This window comes from Hyaena hyaena, unplaced genomic scaffold (assembly GCF_003009895.1).
Source record: "Hyaena hyaena isolate Hyena2069 unplaced genomic scaffold, ASM300989v1 scaffold_640, whole genome shotgun sequence".
NCBI classification, from domain to species: Eukaryota; Metazoa; Chordata; class Mammalia; order Carnivora; family Hyaenidae; genus Hyaena; species Hyaena hyaena.
The window spans coordinates 266,465-280,318 of record NW_024081274.1 but is presented as its reverse complement, the minus strand read 5'-3'; the positions used below and the strand labels follow the sequence as shown (position 1 = coordinate 280,318).

At 35.0% G+C, this 13,854-nt stretch overlaps 1 protein-coding gene across 3 annotated transcripts in view; it reads right to left on the bottom strand.

Annotated features, from left to right (window-relative positions):
• SLIT2 (slit guidance ligand 2) overlaps window positions 1-13,854 on the bottom strand; it is a 373,810-nt gene that overhangs the window by 146,703 nt on the left and 213,253 nt on the right. For all 3 annotated transcript variants that reach the window (XM_039216602.1, XM_039216599.1, XM_039216600.1), the window contains exon 5: window positions 7,842-7,913. In XM_039216602.1, coding sequence (XP_039072533.1) covers window positions 7,842-7,913 — 72 coding nt within the window. The remainder of the gene's footprint in view (window positions 1-7,841; window positions 7,914-13,854) is intronic.

Here is a 13,854-nt window from a genome sequence, read left to right as displayed (position 1 = left end):
TAGTTGACTTAAAATATATCAAAGTGATTAAAATCAGTAGGAGGGAGTAACAACATTTTGCCATTTGGAAAGAAACCTGATAAAACATATACATCAAATGGGAGGAAAAGAAAAAAATTGCTGTTCAGGATATGGGCACAATCTGTTCTATTTCTTCCCTTGTGTGGATAAAATTCAGGTCAATATGAGCACCTAAATATACAAATCCTAAGCCAATAATGACTCTTTAAGAAGTAGTACATGATTTAAGTTGTAATGTATAGAGAACATAAGAATAATATAAATTGACCCATATAAATGAACACTGTAGGCAGAAGTTTCAGCAACCATGCCATTTCACCTCAGCATAAAAGCACAATAGTACTAACCCAGGTATTAGTGAATAAAACAACCAAGATAAGGACTATCCTGAGGAATGCAAAATAATTTGTGATTTGGGAGTTTAACCCCTTTGGAGTCTTTCAAGCAAAATGTCATTTTTTCCCCCCCACAGGAATAAAAAATCTTGGTTTTTATTGAAATAACCTATGGTATAAAGTTATATCCACTTACAAATTTATTGGGGAAATGTAAAAGGATAAACTCTAAGAGAAAGGGTATCAGAAAATGGAGGAAAAACTAAGTTGCCTGTTCTAGTAACTCTTGTAAACTACTAAGAGGGGGTAGAAACTGAAACTGACAAGAACAATCAGTTACATTTATTGAATGCTTAGCAGGGTCTGTAGATATGCCATCTCTTATTCCTCACAATATCTTAAAAAGGTAAATGTTATCATCATTCTGATTTTACAGATGAAAAACATGAGGCTCACAGAAGTGCAATAACTTATTCAAAGTAGGTAGCAAACGTGGTGAAATCTTGATTCAAATTTAAATCTATGTATTGCTGAAGCCTTTCCTCACATAGTAAGTGTCTAGGGAAAGAGCTACTCATTCTGCAAATTAAAGTTTTAGTTAAATCTATAATGGGCAAATTTCAAGGTGGAATCCAGCAACGAAAGAGTATTATAGAATGTCATGGAAGGAATATACTACCCTGGGCCAAAGTCGTCATGTGTGAAGAAGGAAGTACCCGAGCCTCCAAAAACAGGTAGAATCCAAAAAGACCGAAAATAAGTGTCCTTTCCTTCCACATGGAGGGAAAAGACTCAATCAAGAGCAGTTGTGAGCAGAAGGTCTACAATATTCACATTGAATATTTGCAAGAGAGGTCATTCTGGCTTGAGCAAGGAGCTTGTGTGTAGATTCGATAGGAGAGGGGGCTGAGAGCCTGGGTGGATGTCAGAATGCTAGACCTAGTTAGAACATCTAAAGAGAATATGCCTTTGAATAAAAGTCATTGCTCTTTCAGGAAAGAGTCTATATTCTTCAGAACCTGTAGAACTATGACAATATTCTACTATATTCCCAAGGCTTTGCCATAGGGCCCAAACAAAGTGTTGTTATTTTGAATAAGCTGAATGATTTTGAACCAGGCAGTGATGGGATAAAAAAGACAATGCTTTATAAAAACAAATCTGTCTGCAGTGTTAAAGTTATCTAACGAAAATATAGACTGGAGATCAAAATCCAATTAGCAAACTACTGTAATAGTTCAGAGGTAGCAAAGTGTGCCTGTTCAGGGTGGGGGAAGCAAGAAAACTAAAGATCTGTTCTATCTCTCGGACAACACGGCAGCCACAGAAAGATCACGCCAATTCTTATTTTATACATATGTGATTTGGATTCCCAATCAGATACTCTTGTGTTTTGTTGTATTTTGTTCTGGCAAGTTTTTATAAAGATATGTCATATAGATTCATTTTTACATAAGAAAATGACATTGTTGAAGAAAAAATACTAACGCACCTGGAGACAGAGCAAAATGAAAAGTTGGAGAGGTTGCTGATCACGCAAATGTGATCAGTTGTTGGGGATTATTAGAATTCAGTATGCCTTTAGAGTGAGTGTAAACCAGGCAAGTTACAGGACCATGGACAGTTCCCATGTTGCTAGTAACCCTGGCTGAGTTCCTAGTGTATTTTACATGGAAGTACGCAGACAACCACTGTTTATCCCTGTCTATAGACAACAATTCAGATGTTAAGGGGAGCTTTGTTTATTGGAATGAAGTTCATATTCTATCTATCTAAATGAAGGGCCATCTCTACATGTTTGTTCAGAAGGTTCTACATTACACTGAAGACCTGTGGCATTTAATCTAACACGAAGGACAGCAAGCCCCATGAGTGAGAAACCAAACTCCCTCTCAAAGTATCTTCAGCCTCAGGTATACTAAAAACACTCAAGAAGCTGGGAGACTAAAAGATACCATGTAAATCTGATAATCACTGAATTGTATTTTTTTATTTTTAAGTTTATTTATTTTGAGAGAGAGAGAGAGAGAAAGCACACAGGAGTAAAAGGGTAGGGGCAGAGAGAGAGGGAGAGAGAGAATCTCAAGCAGGCATGAGATCCCCAAAACCATGATATCATGACCTGAGATGAAATAAAAAGTCAGAGGCTCAGCCCAGTGAGCCACTCCGGCACCCTTATTTTTATGGTAATAAGCTAAATATATAATATGGTAAGAAGTGTATTGAATTAAGCATGAAAACTAGCTGACTATAGCAGACATTTTGAAATTGTAACAACTTATATGACAAAAAGCTGAAGTAAGTATTACATTTGCATTGTAAAATATATAATATACTCTTCTAATTGTTACATATTGATTCTATAATATGTGAACAACACTGGTTCCCTTATTGTTATGAAGTATCCAATTGAAAGTTATTTAAAGCTAGAAAAGTGCATGGGGCGCCTGGGTGGTTCAGTTGGTTAAGCATCCGACTTCGGCTCATGTCATGATCTTGCAGTTTGTGGGTTTGACCCCCTACTTCGAATTTTGTCTCTTTTCTCTCCTTCTCTCTCTCTACCTCTCCACCCTCTCAAAAATAAATAAATATTAAAAAGATTAAAACTAAAGAAGTGTAAAAAATAAAGTAAAATGCAGAGGTCTTTCTAGTATGGAAAGCGGATTTTCTTCTATGGGTATTAATCAATATGTTAATAAAGTAAATCAAAGATGAGAGAATTCTAGAAAAGAAATGAAATTTCTAAGTAATATAAATAACTATATAACAACATATAAATTAACTCCGCCTTTCCCATTTGCCAAATCTTTTTATTGCTAATAATCATTGCAACCCACATTGGGTGATTTGTTTCCTAAAAAGCCATGGCCATGCATGTCTGTTTTCCAAATAATATGATGACTTGCTCAAAGAAAACAAAACCAAATCACCTTGTAACCTGACCCTTATCTACAAATTAATGTATGTTAAAAAAGATAAATATAAATATTTTCCCTAGCCTGTTTTTTACCAAGAGGCAGTTTTCCTGCAAAAGGTGGGTATGAGATGTAGGGTTAAGGGAACTGGAATAATGCAAGCAAATGGGAAAGACATATATTTACTTATAAACAATAAACATTATAGTCTGAGTAGAATAGAGTATATTTTGAGGGAGTACTGCAAAATGAAAGAAGAATAAGCAAGTGTGATTTACTTTACAAGTGTATCTAAAAGAATATATACTTGAATTTAACTAATTTTTAGAATATTTATTGAGACAGAGAGAGGGAGAGGGGCAGTGAGAGAGGGGGACAGAGGACTCGAAAGGGACTCCACGCTGACAGCAGAGAGTTTGAGCTCAGACTCATGAACCACAAGATTATGACCTGAGTTGAAGTTGGACACTCAACCGACTTGAGCTGCCCAGGAGCCCGGAATTTAACTATTTTAAGTGTTCATGTCACATTCACTAAAGAAACTAATACTGAAATTTACATTTGTGATATGAAGAGCAACTAACAATCTGTTTAATTTTAAGTTCACATATTTGTACAGTTTTTCTTTAAATCTTGGGATAACTATAACTAGGACTGTTTTATTATAAAAACAAGAGACTTGGAAAATCTTTATACCCATAAAGTACCTGCTTAGAGAATAAGCTTACAAGCCTCAGTGATAAAAGAGGGTTTCATTTAAATATTCTCCTAAATTATTCAATTAAATGGAAATACCTCACAGATACTGCTAAACAAAATAATTTAAATTATTAAAATTAATAAAATTATTAAATTAATAAAAAATTAAATATTTATTAATTAATATATTAAAAATAAATTCCTGCATCAGTGTTTAATATATTAAATACATATATAAAATTTATAAAGAAAAGTCATATACACATTGATCATCATTTTGGTGGCACATCAGTTGGTAATACTATGGTATCAATACTTTAATTCATACTTGGCTGGAGAATTTAAAAATAGATGTAAAGTCTATGGGAAAGCACTGCCAATGACTATTATAAACACTATAATTTAGTTGATATTTTAATATGATCTTGTGATTCTCAGATCTCATCATCTAGAATGTCAGGAAAAACAAAGCGGTTTAAGTTCCCACTGGAGAAAACGAAGTAACAAAATAAAATCTACAAGGTTTTATTCCAGTTAAGAAATTAATAGCAATAAGCAAAAAAGTTATGGGAATTCCTCCCTGGAGATGTTTAAGAGCAAGATAAATGTCCATCTGCCTAGAATAGTTTTAGTGTGGCTTGCCTGAAGGAAGAGGAATAAGATCTGCTAATTTGCAAAATTTCCACAGCATCAGTTTCATATTGTCAAGATGCCGCCTTGAGCATATTTAGCCAATCCGCAAGATTAAAGTAAGTGCTTCCAGTGAAAATCTTCTGATAACTGGAATTTGCTCTGAATAAGACCTGAATGTGGTAAATCCAATAAACCTGTTACAGTGCATCAGACTGGGTACGTAGACAGCCCTATACAAAATATTATTGTTATGATCCTAATGCAGCTAAGGAATATATTCCTCTGTCTAGCCTTCTTGTTTCTCATTTACTCTCTGAATAACTTGAGACAATATCCATCCACCATGCAGGACTGTCCAAATTGTAAATGCATACAATGGAATGATTAAAAGGACAAAGTACTGTACCTCTCCTTCCCACACTGAATATCAATAATATTAATATTTCGGAGCCTTTATTGAGTCATTACTTGATGATTGATATTTATCTTTAATAATAATATGAACTAAAATTTACCCTTAGCTCTAACATATTATACCAGGCATCTTTCTTAACTTTTAATGATAAAACTAATCTTCATACAAAGCCCCCTGAACCTGAACATTTATTTTTAACAATGTTGTTTGAACTATGTTTTAATTACCGAAACATGCCTTTTAACTGTAGCTATGATTCTGATTAATTAAATAAACTTATAAGTACATTGTGGTGTTTCAGTGTTGCTCTAACGGTCTTTGACACTGTTCCATGCAAGGCAGTGAGAATAGCGGAAATCAATTCTAACTTTGTATAGCTTCTTGAATAAATCCTAACATCCTCAATCCACCCTTATCTGCAGCTACTTATCAACTCATAACACAAATCAATATCCTTGAAGATACCTTTAGATTTTCTTTCAGGAACTCTTTCCTACAGATTTCCCTGATGACCTCAAGCATTATTTTTAATCTTTTTCTTTCCTTTGCAACTAGAACACATATCTTGTTTATAAATTGCGGTCTTGTGTATATTTAGTTCTTCCTGCTATATTTTCCTTTTCCACTTATTAGCCCCAGGTCTAATGGACCCATAATAGACACGAATATGTCTTATCCATGCCAGATACTGCAAGCTACTTCATGTCCTCCTTTCCTGTCTTTTGGCTATACCTTTTTAAAGGCCAATTTCTAGAAGGTGATTAGTGAATACTTCCAGAATGAAATGATACAATCTATTTTATAGCACTTTACCAAAAGGTCTTTCACATACCTTCTTTCCCTAATAACCATAACAAACCCAAGTAATTATCATATTCATTTTACAAAAGTAAAACTAAGACTCAGTGGAGTTTGCCAATTTGTCATGTCTACAAATCCAAAAAATAGCAGGATTCCAAGACTCCCGTTCTAAACTCATCTCATGTTTACATAATAACTGCCTTTAAATTTGGGGGCAGTTATTATGCATATAATGCACATGGGGGTACAAGAGTTTTAAAATCCCATTAAATATTGCATTCTTCAAAGCACAACAGCTATCATTTCACTTTTCTTTTTATGTCTGAATTTTTAAAATCACAGACTTTCATGATAAATGAAGAGCACATAAGAAGGAATCCCATGATGACTGGTATCCCATTCCCAAATGTATCCTTAAACATGGATGATAGGTTACTTATACACTTGGATTCCCTGAATATCTTTACTAAGAAGATTAAAAGCCACCTGTTTTAAGGATTTAGGGATAATACTATTGTAAAATTGCCCGTGGTATTCCCAGAGGGTGGCCAACTGTAGTCATGACTATCCTTTTAAGTAGCATATAGGCAACCTGAGTAGGTGCTATATTGGGATCTTTATAGGACTAGACACAGTATACAAAGTATACAGTATACACAGTATACAGTATACACAGTATACAAAGGTAGTTTTGAACCCCTTACATCACAGACGCTCCCTGAAGATTTCCCAAAGCCCTAGCAAGAGAAGATAAAAAGAAAGCAAATAAAATCCCCTTCACATGTAAACACACATGAAAACCTAGGGCCAGAATTTCAATGGTTCTATACATTTATATCTAGAAGTTTGTATTTTTCTGTCTTTACCTGTACTTTAGAAAGTACAAATTTGAAACAAAAAGGATTTATGTTGAAGAGAAGATGTAGAGGCCAAAACTTGTAGCTTTATAAACAGTCATCCTCTTTGACGACAGAAAACATCTGTCTCACTTTCCCTACTGGAAAAGTAGTGTTGTAACCTACCATGGAGAATGCTGAATATAAGTTAATTCTTGAAAGTGCCTGTGCTGTTTATCACTAGCTAAGAAATATTGAATTCCTGATAGTTAATCTCAGCACAGAGGGGCTTTTCCCATACTACATTCCAAGCTAATGTAAAAGTTAAGGACAACATTTTATGTCCTAACTTTTGCAGCCAATCAAAAACCATCATTTTCAAAGGCTTGTGTAGTATTTTAAAATTTATAAAGATACATATATTCACAAAATTAGGATTGTCAGTGAAATCTTCAGTCTGATATGTATCTTCAAAGCTACGGGCACTTGCAAAAAACACTTCTATACAAAACACTAGATTTCTCAAGGGAAAATACGGAAGTATAGTTTCCTTCTTCCTGATGCTTTTTTCCCCTTCTTTTTAAAGAAGATCATACACATATTCTTTAATAAAGACACAACAGGAAAATATGTAAGAAAAATATTCACACAAAGGGAAAGACATAATTTTCTCTTTCTCACCCTTTTGGCATGTAATGAAAACAGTGATCTAAAAGAGATAAAAAAAAAAAAAACAAAACAAAACTATAGCTTCAGGCTGCAGACATATCTAACAAGAAAATATTATCTACTCTTTCCAGAAAAAATAGCTTCTATTCTGCATTTCCAATAAACACTGATAACAACAGAAAAGGGATTTAATGAAGTATGTTGACAGTTAAAGGAAAGAAAATACACTGTAAATAACATTTAATCAAATCATTTCTTGAGATTTCACAAGATTAATCACAAAGTTCTGAAGAATGAATTTGATAATAACTTCAGATGGAAGACAACTTTTACATGAGAATGTCTCCAGATATCTTGTGAGAGCAATTTCAAACCTATTGTTAGAAGCTCTCTTAAGCAAGCATGAAGATAAATAGGACTTTCACTTTTTTCCTGATGCATTATTCAATATATATTTAACTCGGAAAACAGATAATGTTTAAAGGAAAGGTATAAATTAGAAAAAAAAAATACTTACAGATTTTTAATGTCAACAGCCCCACGGAAAGCCTTCCTTGGAATTGCCTGAATCTGGTTTTCACTGAGATCACTAAAAATTACAAAAAAAGAGAAAGCTCAAGTTATAAAGTATTAGAGATAATTTCTAATACAAATATTTTATGCTTATAATATACATTAAAATGTTCACATAAATGGTTTCTTGAAGTACTTTTCCAGATCTTTAATTTCATAATAAATTATAAAATATGGTTCTCTTAAACTTGAGTTGATTCAATTCTGTGTAATAAACTATTTCTTGAAAATGAAATAGTAAATTGTTCATCACTCAGTTTCAAGGGGTTCTAAAGCTTTAGTACTTGATACTTCTCCAACATCACTAGCATAGCTTACAAAGTATATAGGAAAGAAGTCCATTTCAATATCCTAGAGAAGAGTGGCCAAAAACTGTTAAAACCTGGGCAATATGATTATGTTTTCACAATGCCTTAAGTAATCTTGAAAATGGAACATGGCAGTCCTGGCCCAACAATAAAACCAACAGATCCTGTGTGAAATATTAACAGCAGGTTGATTTAAAACCTTCTTTAAATAATTCTATTAAGACCATAAACACAGACTGTCTATATTTGCATTTTAATTTAATTGAGAAATACATTTTAATCAAGGGGGAAAGAGCACTCTTTCAGTTGGAATGAGAAGTTTGTAAAAATCACTCATCTCATGAAATGGATCACTATTTATTGCTCAGAGTTCAGATGCAATTCTATGAGCTCATACAGTCTTTGCCTTACCAGGTAGGATATAAATATACATGCAAAAAATGACACTGAAAACAGAAAATGTTCATCTAATTTTAAGTAACACTACCGCACAGCAGAAAGTTGAAATATCAAATAGATTATTAAATTAACAATGATGGTGCTAAAATTATCTTTCAAATTCTAAGATAACTGATGTTCATTAAGAAAGATGAAGCTACTAACCACCAATTCACAGCTGATGAAAGCAGAGCCATTTTCCAATTATGTGGAGGTGTACTGGATGGATTCATCCACATCCTCTCCCCTAACGCATCTTACGATCAGAGCGTTTTGTTCACATACTTGTGACCACGCAATAGAGATAACTGGCAGATAGAGAGATTTAGTGTGTGGTCTTGACCTCATTAGGACCCAGTTTTAAACAACTGAGATTTGCATTCATATCTCAACATCCTCAATGTTCAAATAAAAAAAATGTTTGCTAAGCAATTTGTAAATAAATAAATGTTAGTCTATTTAAGGAGTAAAGGTCTTTTAAAAAAAAGCAAAACACACATTTTATTTCTAACAGTAAATTTACAATATGTGCTTATCTGGGAGTTAAGGCAATCATCCATTTCCTAAGTGATGTAGCTCCGTTAACTGCTTCTAATAGTTTCAGTATATCGCTAAGAGTAATAAAACTTCATTTCCTCCAAAATTGCTTATTTCTCCAGCTTGTCATTGATTCAGAAGGACTTCCTTCCCTTAATTACACCAGGTTAAGAATGTTTAACTGTGTATATTTAACAGCCTCCATGCTAGCAACCATATTGCAAGAAAACCACCCAGCAAAGAGAAGGTAAAGAGAGACAGTGGACAAAGTAAAATCAGAAAGTAATAAGAAATGAAAAGGGAGATAAAATGGAACCCAAGCAAATCTGAATCTGCAATGCCCCATGAAAACCAGTAGTAGTGTTTTCACTGCCGTGTCTCTGTCAATTCTACGTTTTCTCATCACTTGTGTTTCTCTGTTTCTCTAAAGACAAAGACTGCAGTGGAAGCTGTGGGTGAATAAAAATGGCAGAGGTGGTTTCTTCAGATCCGGCCAGCCTTCCATGCTCTGCAGTTTTCCCAGCCAGCCAGCTGGGGCCATTTCATTCAACACCTGCAGTCTCAGCTCTGCTCAGTGTCTAGGCAGTTTTTCTTAGATCTTGTTCTCAATGGGGAGAGGGTGAGGTGGGAGAAAAGTCAGAGGGATGATATTCGGTGGTTCATAGAGATATCACTGAAGAAACTGAAATGCCCTACAGTCGAAGATTATTCCTTCTAAAGTGGATTTGACTAGAAGCTTCGGAGTACCTTAGGCAGAATTCTGGGACACGGAAGGGTTTTATAGTGCTAATGCTTAACCAATCTTTTCTTTTCACGAAAGAATGAGAAACCATCAAATGTCAGTCTCAGAGTCTCTTTATTACCCTAGGTCAGTGGTTTATGTGTGACTGCCCTCCATCCCCCACCCCCCAACTAGACTGCTTCCTAGACTGTTTTACAAGGTCACTGCCCAGTTCACTAGGGCAGGCAATTTCAGTTCTGGATCCCAGGTCCCTTCAATTAAGTGGGCCATGTTCATCAATGACAGAAGAAAGAAACAACATATTTTCAGTACCTATGGTATGCAATAATATTTTTTAGGAATAATATCTTATCAAATATGAGCCTTATTTCCTCTAAGGAAGCTATGCTTCAGAAATGTAAGCTATTAGTGCTAAAAAATGAGACAAATTGGGTTTTTAAAATTTATTTATTTTTTGAGAGGGTGCAAGCATGGGATGGGTAGTGTAAAGGGGACAGAGGATATGAAGTGGGCTCTATGCTGAGAGCAGCAAGGCTGAAATGAGGATCAAACTCATGAATCTGGAGATCATGACCTGAACTGAAGTCAGATGCATAACCAACTAAGCCACCTAGGTGCCCCAAGACAAATTATTTAAATAAATGTATAAGAATTACAGATAAATACTGAGTCAAAATTTAAAGAATTCTAAAGATGATATAAGGGGCTGCTTAATCTCAATATGTCCTTCATGTGCCCTAGAATTTAAAAAACTTTCCATAACTTATCGTATCCTGTGGTTTATATCATTTGAAAAATGATGGATTAGATTGTGTTAGAATAATGACTCATATTTTCTATATATAATCAGGTGGAGGTTATCAGTTATTTTAATCCAACATATATTTATTTAATATCTACTACATACAAGGTATTGGCTGATGTTGCAGGAACTACTGAGTTGGGTGAAAGCCCATTTCCTGGCTTCAGGAATTTTCAAATCCAGTAATGAAGATGAGGCAAGTAGCCAAGAGAAGGCCAATTGAGAGATTTAAACAAATTACTTTGAGTCTAAAAAGCAAGAAAGCACAGTAAGAAAAAGACAATGTGAACATATCAAGATGTAAAGGTGAAGGAGAAGATAGCATGTCTAGTGAAATAAATGGCACACGCAAAATATGGAATTGGAAAAACATAGAACTTTTTATGAGAATAGTCTTTGGTTTGATTTGCTTAACAGGTACAACAGACGTAATGTAGTAAGATGAGGTCAGAAGGATAAATCAATGGTGTGATGAGTAAACCTTTTGGTACCTATTGAGAAGTGAGTTCTTATTTCAGCACACAATGGTGGGGAGGGAAGGGTGGTAGACAAGAACGAGGCAGAGGCTCTACCTTAGATAAACTGAAAGCTGGAAGTTGAAAGAATAGATATAAGACTTCTATCCTAGTGGGGAAAAGGGTAGTAAGAATGTCAAGCACTTGCTTACTATGGGCCAGTTAATAGCTGCAACATCTCTCCCACTCTATAGATAGAAAATGTGGAAGAGATGAAGAGTGGTATCAGGGATTCACGAAGAAGCAAAACCCAGAAGTAGATTATACGTGGATATGGATTAGCCAAGAGAGAAAGAAGAGACACAGGTTACTTTAAACTTATATTAAAGGTAGTGTTAATAAAAATGGGAAATCAGAAGACCAATACGCAGTGTCCATTATACATTTGGTTTCAGAAGTTTTTAAATCTAGTTAGAAAGATGTGATACAATATATCACATAGTTTGGTGACAACATAGATGGTATGTAGTAAGTAAAACGTTAGTGGTAACTGAGAAAGGTGATCTGTAAGATGAAAGAAGTCAGTCACTGGCATTTTGATTAACTCAAGCCACTTTAGAATGGGACTGTTTTTGGGGCGCCAGGGTAGCTCATTCAGTTAAGCGTCCAATTCTTGATTTCAGCTCAGGTCATAGTCTCACAGTTTCGTGAGTTCGAGCCCCATGTTGGGCTCTGTGAGCCCCACGTCGGCCTCTGCACTTACACTGTGGAACCTCCTTGAGATTCTCCCTCTCACTCTGCCCCACCCCTGCTCACATTCTCTCTCTCTCTCTAAAAAAAAAAATGGGATTGTTTTCTGAACCTTGATGAAAATGATGGAGCTCAGTAATTCTCAGCCTCCAGGGTTTGAGAAGGGATGGTAGGTGGTGGTTGGCAGGAATCCAAGGAGGCAGCATTTAAAAGAAATTAAGAGCACAGACTACAGACCTAGACTGTCTGAGATTGATTATCTGCCATTTATGAACCATGTGTCCTGGGAAAAATTGCTTATCTTTCTGTGCCTCAGTTTCTTCATCTGCAAAATGGAATGATGATAATGCTACTTCATACGAATGTAGGTGAACTCAGTGAGTTGATACTTTCGAAATGCTCAAAAAGTGCTTACACGTAGTAAGCACTACGGAGGTGTTGGTTATATGCATGTTAAAATTATTCTATTCAGAGGTAGCTATGCACCCCTGAGTGTACTACTCTGTTCCTTGAAGAGCATTACAGGCAATGTGAGATATTACCGATGAGATTGTATTGTTCTGTGAACTGTGTGGAATGAGAAAAATGAGTCAGAACTACTGAGTTAGCAGGATGGGACTGCCACGGGAAGAGTTTGTAATTATATCACTAGGCAGTAGAGTGTAAAAATGTGTTTCGGAGGTGGAAAATGGCTTGATTGGAGTTGATTTTTAGGAAGATTAATCTGGAAATTGAATTTCAGAGCAGGCAGGGACAATGGGCAGAGAATTGGTATTGGGCAATGTTGGTGCAGAGTGAGAGTGGATCTCCAGTTAACTAGAAAATTCTTTTTGGTGAATTTAAGTAATAAAGTTGTGAGTTTGGCTTAGGTCCAAATGTAAAGTCTTCAATGCATGTTAGGGTGATTTTCCTCTCAGGGAGAGCTTGCAACCACTCAAATTTTCTGATGAGGGAAATGACAAATACAAAAAGTGCAAAAAGTGTTTTAAGAAGACAACTGCAGAAATTGGGGAGCTGGGATTGAAGACAGAGAGACTGGTTTGGTTTTGTGGTATTTTGAACTGAAGTAAATGGAATTGTAGCATATGATCGTAAATTGGAAGAATTAATATTGTTAAAATGCCCCCTTTTAAAAAAAAATTGTTAAAATGTCCTTACTATGCAGAGCAATCTATAGATTCAATGCAATTCCTACAAAATCCTAATGCCATTTTTCACAGAAGTAAAATAAACCATCCTAAAATTTGTATGGAACCCCAAAAGACCCTGAATAGCCAAAGCAATCCTGAAAAAGAAGGGCAAACCTGGAAATATCACATTCCCTGACTTCAAACACTATTACTAAGTTATAGTAATCAAAACAATACAGCAATGATATGAAAACAGACACGTATACTAATGTAACAAAATAAAGAACCCAAAATAAAAAATATATATCCAATTAATCTAAAACAAGGGAGCCAAGAATATACAATAGAGAAAAGATGGTTTCTTCCCACGTACAAAAGAATGAAACTAAACCCCTATGTTTGACCATAACCCCCCAAAATTAACTCAAAATGGATTAAAGACTTGGACATATGACCTGAAACCATAGAACCCTTGGAAGAAAACACAGGAGATAATCTCTTTGACATTAATCTTAGAAATTATTATTTTTTATTTGACACTAAAAACAAGGGCAATAAAAGCAAAAATGAATAAATGAGGCTGTATCAAACTAAAGGGTTTATGCACAGCAAAGTCAACATCAAAAAAATGAAAGGCAATCTACAGAATGGAAGGAAATATTTGCAAATCATAAACCCTGATTGAGGGGATTATACCCCAAATATGTAAAGGACACACAACTTGCTAGCAAAAAACATGCAAACAAAAACCAATCTGATTAAAAATAGGCATCTTAGTGATGTTATGTATCATGT